At 35.9% G+C, this 19,871-nt stretch overlaps 2 protein-coding genes across 4 annotated transcripts; both read right to left on the minus strand.

Moving 5' to 3' along the window:
* Positions 1–378: 378 nt before the first annotated feature.
* On the minus strand, positions 379–17,938 carry LOC140673559 (mitogen-activated protein kinase kinase kinase 11). 3 transcript variants are annotated; one of them, XM_072906556.1, is made up of 15 exons: positions 17,067–17,937; positions 16,715–16,966; positions 16,351–16,585; positions 16,049–16,266; positions 15,596–15,936; positions 15,326–15,506; positions 14,982–15,130; positions 14,671–14,843; positions 14,423–14,443; positions 13,991–14,237; positions 13,529–13,648; positions 12,838–13,041; positions 7,643–8,063; positions 6,810–7,154; positions 379–6,673 (listed from the first exon to the last, which is right to left on the minus strand). In XM_072906556.1, exons 2-15 carry the CDS (start codon positions 16,903–16,905, stop codon positions 5,926–5,928), a joined length of 3,594 nt encoding a protein of 1,197 aa, XP_072762657.1. In that variant the 5' UTR covers positions 16,906–16,966; positions 17,067–17,937; the 3' UTR covers positions 379–5,925. The 3 variants fall into 3 exon arrangements, with proteins under 3 accessions (XP_072762657.1, XP_072762659.1, XP_072762658.1); XM_072906558.1 differs by lacking the exon at positions 12,838–13,041 and having other exon boundaries at positions 16,715–17,938; XM_072906557.1 differs by lacking the exon at positions 14,423–14,443 and having other exon boundaries at positions 16,715–17,936.
* A 264-nt stretch (positions 17,939–18,202) lies between these two features.
* Positions 18,203–19,790, minus strand: LOC140672856 (alpha-ketoglutarate-dependent dioxygenase alkB homolog 7, mitochondrial). Its single transcript, XM_072905289.1, has 4 exons — positions 19,032–19,790; positions 18,763–18,936; positions 18,561–18,688; positions 18,203–18,467 (listed from the first exon to the last, which is right to left on the minus strand). The coding sequence occupies exons 1-4, from the start codon at positions 19,278–19,280 to the stop codon at positions 18,320–18,322; spliced, it is 699 nt and encodes a 232-aa protein (XP_072761390.1). The 5' UTR covers positions 19,281–19,790; the 3' UTR covers positions 18,203–18,319.
* Positions 19,791–19,871: the final 81 nt, after the last annotated feature.

A 19,871-nucleotide genomic window follows, 5' to 3' on the forward strand; every position in this document is an offset into this window, starting at 1 on the left:
AGAAAATCGCTGTTTTATTTTTCGCAACGTTAACATTGGCCTAACTATAAAAATTATTCTGTAAACTATATGTATGTAGATGTGTACGAACAATTATTTTATAGGAATATGGAAAGCATGAAATGGTCACTCAAAAAACTGAAACTGATTTTGATGCTGTTATTTAAAATTATTTATTAATAATAATAATAATGATAATAATAAAAAATAATAATAAGAATATAAGATAAAAATAAGTAGAATGCATTATTTGTGATTCATAACGCTATAAAGTGTTATGACCATAATAATAATATTATATTAGTAATTAATAATAATATAATAATAAAGTAATAAAATTTATTATTATCCTTATTATTATCATTTTTATGTATACTCTATGTATGTATAATTATCATTTATATCATTTATATAATTAATATTTATAGGGTAAAATGTACAATGTTTGGAAAAATACATGAACTTTCAGTGCAGGTCAGATACATCAGACACTCAAAAATCGTCGTTGAAAAGTAAAGAACAGCACGTAAAAAAATCGAAGACAGAATATATTATTGCGATATATTTCATTTTTAAATAATCAGGTTCTCGGGGGGATCTCTGTCATCAAATTAATATTTATTCGTCTGTATATATAATATTAATCATTTCTCTCCCTGCTCTCTCGTAGATAAAAACGATTCTGTGGGACTTCGCCCGTCGTGTTTGGCAATCTATCGTTCAGGAAATCATCTTTTTATTTAGATCGATTCCACCGATTGAAAGTGTATTTTTTTTTCCCAAACTCAACTTCGCGAAATCGCCGATGAAAGTTTATATTACATTGAACAATTTTTCCGTCGAAAGCGATATTGGGTTTCGCGATATACATTTTTTTCTTCTTTCGTTAAGGCGCGCACCGAAGCGATTCATTATTCTCACTTAAATACACGTGGAACACATTGCACTTAGCTTATCGTTAACATACTTATAAGCTACAAAGTTATTCCATGTTATTCCAAATAAAATGTTTGCGATTTACGAGTTTTGCGACGTACGCGTTCTACGTTCTGTCATCTATAGCTATCACTTCTTACAAAGGAATACTGGAAAGGAAAAATTTTTTAATTTCGCATATACATATATATATATATATATATATATATATATATGTACTAAATTGTGATAGCTCCATGCGAGAATTGTTTTTATATTTATGAAATACATTATAACATTAAACTTTCTTGCACGATGCGCCGCAAGCGTAGCAATATCAGAAGGAGCTATCACAGCGCAGAACGTGTGTACATCGATTAGACAATTCGTTTAATAATTAATCATCTTGGTCGTGGTTGTTATTGTACAATTTGCTAATTCGCGCAAGCAATGCATGCATGTAATCTCGAGATATAACTATATAGATACGTCATAAAATATATATATTTACACGTTTTAAATGCGATATCATAAGAAACAGGTTTAGAGCAACGGGATCTTGTTATGTTTCATGATGAGTATTTTTTTTTTGTGTTTCAGTGCCTCAACCTTAGGTCCACTCGTTAGACCTAACTAAACTAGTGAGGACTACATTATATATATATATATAAACGTGAGTCATATATTAGTGTAAAAACGGTATTAGTCTCGCATTATATTATTCATTATCCCGACATACGTTCGTATGATAAATTTGTCCTGTATCAAAATGCGACAGATTTGGCAAAGATAACAACAAGGAAATAAGCGAGAGAAAAGAGATTCAATGATATTGATACACATAATCATTTGAAGAAAGAAATTTATATTCTTCTCTGCTATAGAGTTTCAATAATAAATCTTTAGTTTTCTTCAAATTATTTCATCAATTATTTTAATATCAATTTCATTGTTCTTTTCTCGCGGAGAGATATTGAGAATTATTTTATCTGAGACATCACAATAAGAAAATATTTGAAAGAAATAAATTACTGATACATTGCGTAATATATCATACGAACGATACATGATAAATTTATTGTTTTTTTTTACACAGAGATGTATATGTATATATATATATATTTGTAGACTGATAATATATAAAGAGACCTCAAGTTTCACTTGATATGATACAACGTGGTTTTATATATATATATATATATATATAGATATATATATATAGAATTATTCTGAACACACGTTTCTATTATACACGTTCTGTCCAACGATTCAAACATATTCCGCGTAAATGTTCGCTAATAAAGTATAAAATCGGATTCTCATCTCTCCTTAATCTCTATAGGCTAAAGTGTTTTGTTGTCATATATATAAAAAATAAATATAGAGCTTAGACTAGCACTGTCGGCGATACGCCATTACACAATAGCTGCCGCGAATATTTTATATATATCCTCGTACAATTAAATTACATAATTCCTATAATATATGAACAATTATTCTCTCCATATCAACGCTCTTTCCAACATTTTGTCAAATATTTCTTTTTCTTACACACACTCTCTCTTTCTCTCTCTCTCTCCATTATCATGGAAGCATTTTGAATTTCTATACGTGTCATTTATTTAAGTACGTGATATTAGCACCGCAGAATACCTTAGCGCAAAGGTACATATTCATTAAATGTCTCGCGAGAAAGATAATCATTGTAATATACAAAAAGCAGACAATTGCTTAGAATTATGCACGATTTGATAAAAAGCCGCTTTTTGACATTTCACGTAAAATCGAGATAAAAATTTGCAAAAGTTTTGCATAATATTGCCAATTCGATGTCGAGTTTACATTTCTCTAAGATTTGAATACAAATTTTTATCCTTTGAATTTTTGAATTTCTTTGCGAAAGTATTTTATTCGTGGCTGATTCTCGTTTTTGTTTTTTATTTTTTCTTTTTTTTTTTTTATTGCATTTGAATCACGTTGGCGAAATCATCAAAGAATATCTCTCTTTCCTTTATCACGTTTGTGTTTTATGTACATCATATCTACAGTACTGATGATCGTCATTCGAGAGAACAGTCTCTAAGTAAAGCGTGGCTTTTTCACGACAAGAGAAAATTAATTCACGTTTTTTTGTACACATTACGTGAAACAGACAGATGTTTTGATTTATTCGAACACGATAGAGACAATGTAAGTAGCTTTGATTTCACAGGTTTAAAGTGAATTCGACAAATTATTTTATCATAGTGTGTATCGACAAATTAAAATTACGTGCATCGCGCATTTTAATTCATTATTCAGCGATCACATATATATATATATATATACACTCGGGGCTCATAGAATGTGCTTTACGGGGTGCCTGAGCATTCTTCAACATCTCTCTGAATAATTTCAATTAAAAGAAGGTAGCAGAGACACCGATATCACGCTTGAATCATTCCGCTGAATAGAAACGCTTATATTCGTGCATTGATACGACACAAGGATATCCACGAAAAATCCGACTTATATCTCTTTCAGAAATACCATGAACATTGTGAAAGACGCGTGAATCGCATAAGGAATGTACGAATAGAGTCGCTACGTCATTAAAGAGTATTAATATGATTCTTACCTCTATATGTACAACGTGCGCGAAAAAGAGAGAGAAAGAAAGAGAGATCTTTATTCTAAAACGATCCTTACGAATACATCTCGCGTTTTGCGCAGCTGCATTATTGTATTTACCTACTTACACGCTTTGGATACTTTCTACAGACACGCAAATCGTTAATAAAGAGGCGTACTGCTTCGTAAGGTACAAAAGGAGCGTGACAGCTGCGCAAAGCGCATCTCTACTGAATCACGTCTGACGATAATTCACGTAAACATTGTGTGAAAACTGCTATACTGTACAGGTCTTTCGTAAGCTTTACTTATCGATCATTCCAAGTAAGAGATGGAAGTACCCGTGGATGGATGTATAACCGTGTACATCTCCAATTGTGCATTGCAACAAAACGTATCATTGAGCAGAAACGCTATTTCAATAGCGATACAGCACCGATTTCCTCTCTTTCGGCGATATGAATCTTATTTTTAAAAAAACTGAATAGATGCAAATTTAGTTTTAAAAAATAATTAAAAAGTGAAAATTGTCTACTTTCATGATTTTTGGAATTTCGAAATTTTGTCTAATTTAGCTATCTCATTCCCTGAAATGAAGGAAAATGGAATTGTATCGCTATAAAAAAACAATGGTACAACTTTAAATACAATTATAAATGACTAGTTACATTGATTGCGATAAAAAGGAGAGATTATGTCGGAAATACTATAGATTAATACACATAATATCGCGGGGAAAAAATCAGCTAAATATATAATACTACAATTAATACTTTGCAGCTGTCTCTTTTAAAATACATACATAAAATTAGATAATTATATTATAAATAGTGATTGTTTTTAGCTCGATAATTATCGAATATCCATCTAACAACCTTCAGGTTTCTATTAATGTACAATAATCGAGCTATCAATGCGTGTACAATTTAACATGAATTGCTCGTACAAATTGCACAAAACGCACAAAATTTATGCAATTTTTCATGAGAACCCGTCTCTATCGAGAGTATATTATAATAGGAAAATTCTGGTAAAACCAATAAAGGTACGCACAATGCATTGTCTGGTCTAAGTACGCAAAGGAATACTGATCTCATTCTAATTGGTATAAGCAATGCGAAATTGACATTCACTCTATTGGCATTTATCACAAATTCTAAGAAAAGTAACTTTAGGACATTTAAATCTGATTCGAGATCCGACAAAATGTTAATTCCACATTGCGTTCTATCCGTTCCGACAAGTCTCTCTGGAATGTTTCATGTTCGCGTCGAATATCACCAAAAGTTTCATTACGAGGAACATACAAACGTAAAACTTCATGCTACAAGTACGAGAATTTAGTTCTCGTTTCGAGCCAAGATATAATCGAATGACGCGACAATTATTGAAGAGAAGAAGTGTTTCCTTTTTAATTTTACTAATGGAATTGTATGTTACATGTTTATACATCCTCGATAACTCTTCTCTTCCGCAGTCATATATCCCTTTTCCTTTTTGCGTTTTCAAACGCATATTGTTAAAATATTGATTATTATATAAACGTGATAACATTTATAAATGTCGGAATGTCTCGATATACCACGAAGAATATCAAATTGCATAAACACACAGTTAGCCATACGAATGATAATATATGATAATTATTATTTTTTAATATATATTGTTATATTAATTACTTAATTATCATATATAATCATATATAATATCTATATATCATATATATCATAATAATAATATCATATATATCATATATAATAAATTAATTTATATATATGTGATTATTCTTTAATTAATTGTATCAGCCACATAAATCGCGTAATTCTTTGCAAGTCGATCATCGGAGAGCAAGTTAATTCCAGTCAAGGAATCAATTCTTAATAATCGGAATTGATAGTGATACATTGCTGCAGTATTTTACAGAAAAAAAATACTGTTGGAACAAGACCAAAATCAGAATATGCAATTTGAATGTATGCAATCTTCACTCGTGGTGTATATATTTCTTTACACGCGACATGTATATTAAATATCATTACGTTATCAAATTAAAAATGGTCTAATCACCTATTATTAATTTCGCTGGATTGTACGTGTGTTATATGGAATGTTAATTCCCGAATTTATTAATGTACTGATGAAAATCGTCCATGGGAGGCAGTGCTTCAACAACGTGCAATTCGTTTTGCGAATTTTTTCTACCGCTTTTTCTTCCGCCAGTCAATTGGATCGCGGATTATAAGATCGATTTTTGCAATCATAATCGCGATTGTATAACCGAGGATTGTATAAAGAGATCGTTCGCTAGAGATCTCGACAAATAGATGAAGCATCGACGAACTCGACGCTCCAGATTCTACCTAGATGTGTGAGAATCGCGTAATCTTAAATAAGCCAGTGCTATGACAAGAACTCCTTCTCGAGCTCCGAGATGCTCGGCTTCCTGCTTCGATTCAGACGTCGATTAGCCTGTAACGGCACCGTAACATCCTGATTTTGACCGTGCACCGGAATGTCCAGCAGCGTGTCCCTTACGTGAATGTCACGCGCTTGTGCGACGTCGAACGTCACCGGCGAAAAGCGTACGCGACTGATAGAGATCTGGCTGTCCTTGGCGGAGACGTAGCTCGAATCCTCGGACGTGAGCGAGTCCGGCGGCGTCGGATTCGTCGGTGTCCCCGAACCGGAATTATTTTTGCTCACACTCTTGCTGGGTGAGCTGTATGGATTACTGCTATAACTGGATCGTTTCAGGCTCGAGCGCAGCCGCGTGACCACTTCCAGATTGCTCGGTCGCTCGCCCGAATTAGAGTTGGAATCGGAGTGCGAATTCTGGCGAGTCAGCAACGGCGAACCATGCTCGTGATTGAGTATATTCGTGCCGTATGTTGACACCAAGCTAGAAATAACGTTTGACGGTCGCTGATAATACGGTACGGGCGAATACACGCCGTAATCGTCCTCGTCCTCCAGTCGGAACGTCGGATTGACGTTGCTTTGGCTCGATGTACTCGCATTGGAGACGTTTGACGAGGTACGGTGATGGGTGTAAGGCAAAAGTCTGGACGACACTGGTCTTGCCGGACTATTTATGCTACTCGGATTGTCGTACGCATGCGGAAACTCGGGGCATTCGAGCATCCGGTCACTGAAAAAAAGAAAGAACGAATAATGATCTAGTCTTCTGACGTTATCGATGTACCAAGTCAAAAGTCTGCCACATCACGTAATGTAAGTTTCAAATTATAGATATTAAAATAATTTATACATATATGTATACTTACTGATACTCTGTGGGTACAAAATACGGTTCAGGGGGCCGATAATATTCCGGTGGAACGGCGGAGTACACCGGTGGTCCGTAATCCGGAAACGGGGCGACATTGCCCATATATATCGTCGGCATCTTCTCCATCCAAGGTTCGACACGGGTCGCGTCGTGCGAGTACGCGTCCTCGTTACTGGTGCTGCTGCTGCTCTTTCTTCTTGGGCTCGGCGTCGGAGCGTTGGAGCCCGTTATACTGCTCGTATAATGTTGCGGCGAGTCTGTAAAACGCAGAGGTTTATCCGCTGGCATCGCCGAGGATGGAAGACCAGGCGTTATGCCACCCATGTTGCTTAGGAACGGCCTGTAACGTTAATCGCAATTTTGGTAAATATCAGATAACTCTATACATAAAAAATTAGTGTCAAATTAAAACTTATATACTTCAGTTAACGATTATGTATTGTTTTATATATGTATAAGTAATAATATATGATCTTCATAGAAAGATTTGATAATTTTAAATTTTAATATAACATTATATATAATTTTACTTTAATATTATAATAGTGATCTCAAGAATATTATTATCTTAATTATTTTATTGTAATAATTTTTTGGTTTGAATATATACAATTTGTCTATCCAACATTTTTTTCTCTATGAAAATTAATATTCTTAAACAATAAGAATATTTTCTTGGTAGAACATTAAATGTCTTCAAACAAGCAATATGTTTTCGATTAACGGTATATAATCTTATGTCAAGAATAAAATATTGTCAAAACAAGAATAGTTTTGGTTTCTAAATTAAACCCTTATCTTGTTCAATTTTTTTTTTAGGCAGATTACCTGTAATGGTGTGCCCGTCCGTGATAAGTATTGTGCGGATAGCCACTGCTCGAGCTGAACTCGTAATCGGCGCCGAGGTAGGAGTTGCGATTCGACCCGCCGTCTGCTAGAAACCACCATTTGGGTGGTTGATCCTCGCCGTCGCATTCGCCCAGTCTGGGATACAGCCGCGGATGGATCGGGGATACGTTGGACATCCTCACGTCATAGCCGGCTGCGACGCCGGCCAGCATCGCCGCGATGTCGTACAGGACCAACTCAACTATGCTTGGTATATTTGGCCTCGACTTCTTCGTCTCGCCATTGTAGAGGGTCGGCATGGGCACTGGCATCGGCATGATGTACGGTCCGGTCAGTCCGGGCTTCAGGGGATGATCTGACATTACCCAGTCGGTCGACAGATCAGGTGGTACTGTATAATCTATAAAAGATATTCACGTTGTTTTTTTTTATGGGGAGGAGGATGGAGGGAACGACGATAAGCATGACACTTGCGTAGTTTGTTCACGATAATACGCGAGAATAAATTATTTTATTTACAAAACATAATGTATATCGGTTTCTCTATTGGAATTCGATTGAAAAATTGCTTACCTTGCCCGTGCGATTAATCAATTATCTCAATATATGTTTACTTTTTATGCTCAATATTTCGATTTAATGTTAAGTAGTGCGATAGGATAGCTTGCAATTCACGCGCTTAGTTGTTTTATTAATTGTTCATTATTATCCATGCATAGACAGGCAAGCAATTATATCGTGTCGGAAGATATTAACTAATTACCTTTATGCGTTAGCTATTTCTATTTCTACAGTCTCTAGCGTTAAAAACAAACACCCATTATTAAAAGTTGTGCAACCAATTGTGCAACTACAACATTAATACATATTTTAAAAATTGGCTAAGTTATTAAAGTATATAATAATATAAAATAGTTGGATTACAAAAACATATCTTTAAAGCAAGTTTTATTTCAAATTAATATGGAGAAAGAGAGAGAAAAAGAGAGAGACAGGTTTCCAAAAATATTTTTAATTCATTAATAATAATCTTAGCCAATTTTTATAAATAGAAGCAAAGTTCAACGCACACTAAGAGAACATGACAAATTACTTCTACCAATCCACTAATTCTTGTACACATAATGTAATAGACCTTACGTTTAGAGATAAATCCGCAAGGAATTTCTCACACATCTAAAATACGGAACATTCCAAACTTGGAAAATAGTTTTGTCTCGCACTGAACGATAAAAGTATTACAAATACTATTTTATACACTTTTTTTACTTGCGTAAAAATCCTCTTTTTTATTTTTTTTTTTTCGACAAATTTAAAACAAAATGACGAAGAACAAAATCACATAAAGCGCTGGATTAATTATAGCAGAACTTAATTAGCCAAGTAATACTTTTGTTGCTTTTGTACTTGTATTCCTCTCGTAACTGTAAAAATAGAATGTAACAAAATTGCACGCAAGTAATATTTGTTCCTAGGATCTTGAGGAAAGAGACAGGAGCCAAACCCAATCGGAATTAACAAATTAGGATTCCTATTGGAAGCATGCAAGGATTTTATCTTTTTTTTTTTACGCTCGGCACACACTATAATCCTTTTCAAATCAGACGCGTGATAGTGCGATAAATTGTGAATTAAATCTGTTATATTTTCTCCTTGATAAAAATTTGATCGTCTAATAAAATTCCTACAAGTTCGAAATAAAAGAGCAGGCATAAGATATATATATATATATATATCTAATATATATATCTATAAGATATATATATATATATATATATATATATTATGCCGATAATTTCTATTAATGTCATATAATAAAGTTATGTTGTGTAGACCGAGCGTAAAAATACAGCGAAACGAAAAAACAAAATTCAACGTGTCCAACTGAAAAGGTTTTATTGAAAAAATTTCTATTTCTAAATACAAGTGTGTATGTGCGTGTGGCTCCGTGTGTTGAATGTGATGTGTGCAAAATCTTTGCTCTCGAAAATGCTGGAAGTTTGGCATAACGAATAATACAGAAACGAATGTATAACACGCTCTCTGAAAGTATTTAACAATTAATAAATTTGCAATTGATCTAAGTGCACATAAGGCAACAAAGTATAAGAGGGCTATATTAACAAATATATACTTTTCTCCACCTCCCTCTCTTTTCCCTTTCTCTCACTCTTGCATCCTCTCTCTTTCTCTCACACACACCCTCTCTCTTTCTTTCTTTCTATGTGTATATATATATATATATATATATATATATATATATATATATATGTATATATGTATATATATGTATATATATCTATACAATACATGCGATGTAATTTTTGATTTTTTTTTCACTATTAAAATTATGACTATGCAGACACATACCACCTGACAATGTTCCAATGTAAAAACAGTACCGTTGAAGTTGAACTTTGCAATAATAGACGAAGCATGACTCTCTTTCACGTAGTAGTAGTGGGCTGTTAGAGCTGCTTGTTAGAAATGTTAAATGTCTTCCAGATAATATCAGAAAAGAACCAACACCAGAAAGACTGCGTATATGTATATATATTTCTATTTTTTTTTCTTGTATGCTCTCTCCCTCTCTCCCTCTCTCTCTCTCTCACTCACACACACACACACACACACACACATATACAAACACACACATTCTCTCTCTCGTTAGGTCTCAGCTTACTCGGACTACGAGTATCACATCGCCTTAAATTAAGATAAATAATAATCGTAAAATAAAAGCAATTGAGATATAAAAAAACAAGTCCATGCCCTCCGTATAAACAATTATTAAAAAAGATTGGTGCTTAAATATATTTTAGACAATTCCACATCTTTCGAGGCAATCTTAGGCCCGCACCAGCCTGCGACTTTTCCGTGATTCACATATGTAAAATTAAACTTAAATTTCTAAAATCTGTGGTCCCTCACCGGATTTAATCCAAAGTCCATTTCGCAAGTCAGAATAAATTCACGCTGTACTACCGGAGACCGAGTTTGTCCTACGAAAATGATCTGGACAACGTACAAACAAGGATATCGAACATTCACAAGACGCGTACACAGATCGTCCAAAACAAATCTAAAAAATTGTGCCGTTCTTCTGTCCATCGTTTATTATCAATAACTGACAGAAACGATGAGAAAAAAACACTATCAATTGGTGTATACATGCATTATCAACTATGTGATCAACCAACTAAGCAATAAACTACATGATAGGGCTCATTGCAAAACGGTCAGTTACGAAAGTAAAAAGTGTCTACTTGAGATCTCGTCGCCTTAGCTTTACAATATACGCAATATGAATCGTCGTTTAATTTAAAAAAAAAGTTTTGGAATAAAAATTTAAATATATAAGGAAAAAATGGGGGGGGGGGAGAGAGGAAAGAGACATGTCTCAGTGAAATACATAACAACCGTTGCGTGAGAAAACTTACGGGTATGGTAGATGCTTTCCTCAGAGAGGCCTGCGATAGAATAGAAACACACGATCAGTACGAAATTCTTCAAATATACCATGTAGTGAGAAAAGTGCACTGGGTAGAAAAAAAGAGACATGCCATCGAAATGCGTGTTTCGAGCAGCAGGCTCTACTTGCGTGCTCATCGAATACAGGGTAATCGGCTGCATTTTTTTCTTAACAAATATAGCGCGTTTATACCCTGCAAGACACTCGCGCGATTTATCGTGTCAGTTACGTAACTCTAATCGTTTTGAAAGAAAAAAAAAATAGCAGCAGGAACACCCTGTATGCAAAAAGTCGCGAGAGTACATCCGTTTCGTCGAAGCCTACTTATCGCTCTTTCTCAGGACTTGTTCAGCAGTAAAACTCTTTGTAGACGCGACGTCTATATCTTCGGAGGTCAAAGATAGACAGAGACTGGCGTGATCAACCGGGGGCGACGCGGGCAGACTTCTCTTTGGACTTCTGTAATTGGCACGCGGGTTCCGATCACTCCCCTCTTGGAGCGAACGACCAGATGACGTTTCGCCGTCTATCCGTTCTATACAGCTGCGTAAATATTCGTTACTCCTGGACTTGTGATGCAAAAAGGAATTCATTTCGATGCCATGATCTAGACGATACGCGGATAATGCGTCCGGTTCGAAAGCGATCGGCGACCTTTTGTGTCGGGAGATCGTCGGTTCGACGTGATACGGTCCTAACGAGCTCTTCGACTTCGTGCTATCGTTCGAATGCTCCGAGTCAAAGTTGCATAGTTCCGATTCGAGGCTCTCGAAATCTATCCCCTCGCGCGAGTTTGCCGCGAGAAACCTAGGTACCGAGACCTGATTACCGATGTTGCTCGATATTTGATCACCCGAATCGCGACGGTTCAACTGCGGTATGTTTATGACGTTTTCCATGACACTGAACTCTACTTTAACTGTAGCACTTTTGTCATCAAGCGCGTCCCGGCTGCCCCACGTTCGCATTTTATTTAACACCCTGAGCGGACTCTTGGAAATGCGCGACTTATGCTGGGACTGCTGGATCGTTTTACCGCCCGTTATGGAATTTTCGGGACTCGATTCTAGACCGTCCTGATCGTTAATTTTGATGGTAACCGAGTTTTTTCTTTCACCGCTGAGCGGCGAATTCAGGGAGCTTTTACGTGATCCGGACGGCGACCGGAAGAAATCGGCCAAAGACTGCAATCGAGACTCCGAACTGTCACGGCGTTTTGACTCTTTCGATTTGCTCCGATCGCGTTTCTTACTCTTTACTCGCTTTGCGGTACCTACCAGAGTGGACGCTACGTTTTGCACGAAATTCGTAGAGTACGAATGTTCCCACTCGGGCGGTGGCCTTTGGTGGCACTTGGGTGACGTGGTTTTCGATGTGGCAACCGGACAACTGACCGGTGCCCGGTGCCCTATCGCGGTTTTTACGGTGTAATCATCGTTAATTATCGATGGCTCCTCCGAGAAATGGGTCTTATGATTGTTCAGTGGGGGATTTTTATTATGCAGAACCACGGACTCGTATATGTCGTTGTCCAGAATGACAAAGTCTTCGTCTATGTTGGGTGTATAGCGCATACCTTGCACAATGTTGTCGAAGGAATTTTGCGGCGTTATGTCGTTATAACTACTACTACTACTACAACCCGGCTGATTGTCTATCAGATTATTGGCCGAGGAGTACAATTTTCTGGTGGTTGGGTTACCTATTTCCTGCAGAAGCGGGGAGCGATGCGCGTTCGCCAACAGGGCTGTACGCAGTGGTGTCTTTTCGAGATCTGGCGCGGAACGGGACCAGCGTTTGCCGCCAGGAGAGGCGGGATTCGGCGGCTGAGTGATAATAGCCCCGCGTTCACGTTGATGTAGCGTTGACGGTCCCCAAGTCTTACCCTTAACTCCATCCGCCGGTACTAAACGGGGAAAGAAAAAGAAACAGAATGCTACTCACTACGATACCAACTATTTTTCTCTTCTCCTCTGCTTATTCGGCGCGTAGAGTAGATAGGTAAACCTTTTTTAACGGATATACTCTTCGATAAGCAATTGTATATGTAAAACGATATAATTGTGCACACTAATTTCAGCAATTGAAATGTGTGTGTATGTGTATATATACACACTCGTATAATAATAAACATTCTAGCTTAAAGTAATTGTCATCTTTATAACAGAAAATAAAATGGAAAAGTATATAAATAATTGTGCACACCATGCCGAAAAAAGTATCGATACGAATAAAAGTACAAAGTGTCTACCATAATACAAACAGTGTAACACTCAAATTATTCAATTACAATTTCTAATGCGTTTAATTTGCTTGTAAAATCACTCAAAATTGCACAATACGTAATCACGGTACTACTGAAAGCGATATTTCATAATGAAAAAACTACTCACATGCGATCGCCCTCAGTCTCGGAATGCTGGGCGAGCCTGGTGGACTGTTAGGTCTCGACGGGTTCCTCACCTTGCCTCGATCTAAAGCTGTGTGCTGAACGGTGATTGTGTGACGAAAATCTAAACAATATTCCCAATCATTAATATATATATATATATATATATATATATATATATATATATATATATATATGAGAGAGAGAAAGAGAAAGAAAGAGAGAAAAATACACTAGTTTTAACACACACACACACACACACACATATATATATATATATATATATATTTTAACATATATATATATTTTTTAAGTAAAAAATAGAATTATTATATACAGAGTAATGCAATAAATTTTACGAGATATCTATGATACTGTAGTATATCAATTAATATAACATATATAACATTGAATTATAACATATAACATTGAATAAAAATGTAGGAAGAATAAATAATCTTCATACCCGATGGTGCACTAATGTTGCTCCCAGGTTCTTTCTTATTTAATCTTAATCGCGACTTTTTAAATTTGCCGCGTCTCTTGTTCGGTGTAGGCGTGTTTTGCTGTTGTATGATCATTACAGTGAGTTCCCGTTCCAAGAGATCTATCTCGCGCGCGGCCAGTTCTTGTTCCCGCATTCTCAAGTTTTCCTCATGCTGTCTCTGTTGCACTTGTGCCTTCGTAAGTTCCTCTTCTCTACAGCGCAGCTCCTTGTAAATAATATTTAAAAACATGTCAAAAAATTCATTTACTAAATTCAATTATCATAATTATGCTTAGATAGTTTTTACATCATATTTAAAAGAGATAATCCAACTGATAAAAAGTAAAAGAACAGATATATAATACTTTTTGTAATATTAATAATTTAATCAACACTTTTGTTTTATCTTACCTCTTCTAAAGAACGGCATGCCTTTGTAAAGCATTTAAAAATGGTAGCAAGCATTATTCATTTTGTTATATATACATGTTTATATATATATACATATATATATATATACATATATATATATATATATATATATATATAAATTGAAGACGATATTTTATACGAATAAAATTTGTTTATGGAAAAATATATGTGATCAATCAAATAATTTCAATTATCGATATATGTAGCTTGTACATAATGTTATATACCTTTTCCTTCATGCGCAATCCGTGCAGAACTTCTTCGATTTCCAGCCTCCAATCTTCCTGCATCGTATGAAAAGATTCGTGTGGTGTTGCCGCAAATGCGTTGCACACCTCATCCAAAGCTGTTAAAATATTCACGAATCCAGGACGAGCATGACTGTCCGATGCCCAACATTCTGTATAACAATTATTTTTAATATCGTATTTGTTCAACTTGACGAAATATTGTAGCGTTTGAGGAAAAATATCTTTCTTTTGTTGTTCATCTATTACTTGTGTTAATTGTGTGTTAATATGCTGTTAATTAATATTACCTTCCATGAGGACCCTCCAGGGTTGAGGACAAGTAGATGGTATAGGTAAAGTTAACTTGTTGACGGCGACACCATATGCTACAGCAAGAGCATCGATACCTTTGTATGGTGTTTCTCCCGTCAAAAGTTCCCATAGCAGCACACCATAACTATACAATAAATAATATACATATATATAAAGATTCTGACAAAAATAAATATAAATAGATAAATAAATGAAAAAAAGTTTTTTTAAGCTTTAAATATATAATAAATATAAATAAATATAAATATAAATATAAATAATATAAATATAAAAATAAATATAAATATAAATTTGACAGTACAAATATAAAGAAACTGACCTCCATACATCACTTGCTTTACTAAAGGTACTCTTCTTAATAACTTCTGGAGCCATCCAAGCATATGTGCCAGCCGCGGACATACGAGTCGTTTTATAAACTTCCCTCGCTAATCCAAAGTCTGTGATCTTGAGAGTTTTGTATTGAAAGTCATCATTTTCAATTGGCTCACTCAGTAACACTATGACAATATAAAAATCAATTTGAAGTAAAAATGTAACACATCTTGTTACTATGGGCACGTTATCAATTAATATTAAAGTATCTTACCATTAGAACTTTTTAGATCTCTGTGAATAAGACTTATGGGAGCCTTGTTGTGAAGATAATCCATACCCCTAGCAATCTGTATCGCCCAATCGACTAACACATTGGGCCTTATTTTTCTGCCACTAAGGACTCTATTAAGACTGCCACCACGAGCATATTCCATTACGAGACACATATTAGGCATTTTTAAGCACACTCCTTCCAATTGCACAATATTTTCATGTTTTAATAACCAAAATAGCTTTGCTTCCTGTCGTACATTTTCCAACGTTACGCTGGGTTCCTCGCCTGCATCTTGACGCGCAGCTTTTACGGCTACCTCGCGTTTCTTCCAAAAACCCCTAAACAGATAGATAATTTCATTAAAGAAAAAAGTGTATAGAAATTTATATATCTCCAAATTCTTTTTAATATTTTAGAATCATAATATCAAAATCTTTTCCATATATGTACCTGTATACTTTTCCAAATCCTCCAACTCCTATAACTTCTTCCAGTTGCAACTCTTCAAAATCGATCTCAATAGGCTGGACTTTATCGATCACCGACGAAACTCGATCGATACTTTCTGACTCTGCAACGAAATTGGCTGGAAAAATTCCAACTTTTCCGCGAATTTTTCCAGTCCACCATCCTTCGTCGCCTGAGATTTTTGCGTCCTTAGATAAAACCTATATTAAAAAATAATAATTGTATCATATTTGTATCACTGTAAAATAATTCTGGAAATCAAAATATCTGGAAGTAATAGTCACCTCAACAGTTTCTCCCCTTTGCAGAGATAACTCGTCTTCACCCTGAGCAACATAATCAAAAAGGGCTGTGAAGATAGTGGTACTGTTGTCCTGTCGGGACTGAGAAGAGGAATGTGTGCCGTGAGAGGGACTAGTCTGTTGAGAGACAGTTCTTGCAGTTCCACCACTATGTGTATCAGAAACACTGCTATCCGACATATTGTTGTTGGATGTACGTCCATATATGTATCCGTAACTGCAAAAAAAAAAAATTTATCGCAAAGATATACATATATATCACTGGAAATACTAGAAATTTTGTCATACTTGAGAGACAGAAAGGGAGAGAAAAAAAGAGAGAGAGAGAGAGAGCATTTTTGTTTACCTAGTGGTATGACTGTTAGTTCTGCTGTTGTGCTGATATCGCGGCGACGAATTGGCCGTGTTCGGACTATGAGGATGTGAGGAGCCATTCTCTGGAAAAAGTAGGAAACGCTCGCTCCGATGACGAGCGTCCGGTTGTCCGTGGTCCATCAAGGTAGACAAGCCTCTCGCCGATAGCCCGGCTGGCGGCATATGGCTTGACCCTCTCCTTGTTCCTCTCTTCTGTAGCGTAAATCACACCCTTTCCCTCTCTCTAATCGCACGTGAGGACACCCCGGATCACAACAATACAAGATACCGTAATTACTTATTGTTTCTCTTATTATTTTCCGCTTATTCTACTTGTCTCTTACCGCTACTAGATAAGCAAGGATACGCGATTTACCACTGCAAAATGTTAACGTTCTGTCGCGAGACGCATTTTCACAACACCCTGGATCCTCTCGTCGACCGCGGGTAATAAAACGGCGAGCGCGAAATCGAGTCGTTGTTGTCACCACCGCGTCCATCGGAAAAAAACGACAATATTATACTAGAAAAAGACGATCCACTTTTCGCCCACTCAAAAGCATCCCGCGCACAAAAACAATTCCATCACCGGGGCGATCGTCGGCACCGGCATTCTGAAGCGCGTGTCCGCGAACGGCGGCGCACGAGGGGGCGGTGCGCGGGGGGTCCCGTACACGTCTTATCTCGGGGCACGCTCACGCTCGGGGATCAACTCAACGCCGAGACGCGGAGACTCCAGGGCCCAGGATACCCCCTTTCGTTTCGACGAAATCACTCTCGTGGGCAGATCTCGCGTCAGGGTGTGTATACCCACAAGCCCACTCTGTGTTGACGGGCAGCCGTGGTTGTCCCCTTCGTTGCTCAGGTCGCTCCTGTCAAGCGAACAGCTGACTCAGGCGGGGATTCAGGCGGACGCACTCCGAGGCCCCGTGGACGCGACACTCGGCGTCAGCCCGCAGTACGCGTATGTCCGATGCCACATTTAACGATGGAAAACGGAGCAGCGCTCATAGCAATAACCTCGCGGACGCCATGTTTCGTTCACGATCCCCGCCATCGACGCGCTCATAGACGGTCGGCCATGTTGCATTTCGTCGCCGCCTCCGGCAGCGCCATCCGTCGTTCCGAGCGAGAACTGTCGGCCGCCATTTTGGCGGCTATTTCGAATAACGTCCCGAAGATTTCTTTCAAGTTGTAAAGTAATTGCCTCCCCTACTATGTCTTTAAAAAATTATTTAATTGTATTTAAAAATTGTATTTCAAAAAACCATGATAAAATTAATACAAATAAATAAAAGAAATATTTTTTAAATTAAATTAAACTATTAATGTATATAAAAGAAAATATTCTGTCTTATTCATGCTAGTTTTTTTATGACTTATTTGAATAGAGCAAACTAATGTATGCATTAGAGATATTAAACAAAAGTTTCGATACATCGTGAAATGTAATTAAATACAAATGAGGTATTAATATAAATTCTTAATCAATAGACTTGTGTATTCATTTTAAATAACATATTTTACTCAAGAGTGTTTTAGTTCTCTTGCTTAAATTTCAGATATTTACAGATATATTTGCATTGCAATTTCTTAATTATATAGTTGAGTTTTCACTAATTACAGGATCAGGTTCGCTTCTGCATATTATAGAGATACGTCTACTTTTTGGCACATGTTGTCCCTCAAAGTATGATTCTTCAGATTTGAGAATTTCATGATTGTACTTGTACCTTGCAACACCGCTAAAATATATGCAAATATATTTATGAATACTTGATAATACCGAACAAACTATTAATAATAAATTAAGACAGAGAGAGAGAGAGAAAGAGAACCTCATAATATATAACGATCTTCTTGGTAGCAAGAAACACTCGACACATTCTTTCTCATGTCCTTCCATTGTCAACTTCATTACACTGTCTGTCAGTAAACTTAATCCTGCAATAATGCCCCCACAGAACTGTAAAATATTTTAGTAGAAATATATGTAAAGAAAAAAAAATCTTTAAAAGAATAAAGATAATCTTTTATTACCCTGACACTGTCGATGTGTGGTTTTATCCATCCTTCAGAAGCTAAATCTAATATGTGTACAAGAGAGAGCTGCGTCATTTCAGGTGGAAATGCTTTCTTACGAACCCTGTCAAGAATTTGTGAACTATCCTTACTCCACTTTTTCCATTCTGTTTCTCTATAACCATGTATCGCCTAAAAAAAATTCTGACAGATCAAAATACAAGAAATTCAAATTAAATATTTCTACAAATATATATAGTGTATATAATCAATCTCATTTCACTAACATTATCCCAATGTGAATATTCATAGCGCAATTGTTTCATGTAAGGATCAACCTCTTGCATCAGGATATCTTCCTCTTTCTCGCTGATAAAATCCGGAAGGATTTTCATGGTGTTACATAATTCTATTTGCCAATCCTTTGTTACACATTCATTCGATTCTTTTATACCTGAATTAGAAGGTGCAATATGTTTCGAGCTAGTGTGACAAAGCGTTCTGTTTACATTATGAAATAATAAACGCAACGCCATTTCCTAAACTGATCTTAATTCTTTTACTGAATATAATTAAGACAGATCACACAAGCTTAAAATTAAATTAAACAATTATATCTTATTGTTAGACTTTTCTTCCCTTTCCTCTCCTTCGAACGTCGAGCAAATCACTGTTTACATCACTAGTTACAAAATTATGTATCCTTTGTAATTGTACACAATACAAGTCAGACTAAAAATTAAAAATGACATTTGATTTTTTTTATAATTGCATGTATTAATCACCAATTCTCATTGTGTTTAGACAACACATGTAGGTTATGTGTACAAATAATTCTCAGAACACTACAAAGACTGTCATTTAACTGTCAACTTTAAAGTGGCCTACGAATGCACGTGTAAAAAATTAAAATTGAAATATTATTCCCGTGAAATATTGTCATTTATTTTTTTATGACATATATATTGTTAAAAGCGCATCTCGAAAAACAAATAGCTTTGAAGTACTTTAGATACTTGAGATAATCTTTTATCACATATGCTTTTTTTTGTAATAGACTTTCCTATATTTTATATGCGTATGCATATTATAATAATACAAATATATTATAATATAATTGAGAATAG

Source organism: Anoplolepis gracilipes, chromosome 14 (genome assembly GCF_047496725.1).
Source record: "Anoplolepis gracilipes chromosome 14, ASM4749672v1, whole genome shotgun sequence".
Lineage (NCBI taxonomy): Eukaryota > Metazoa > Arthropoda > Insecta > Hymenoptera > Formicidae > Anoplolepis > Anoplolepis gracilipes.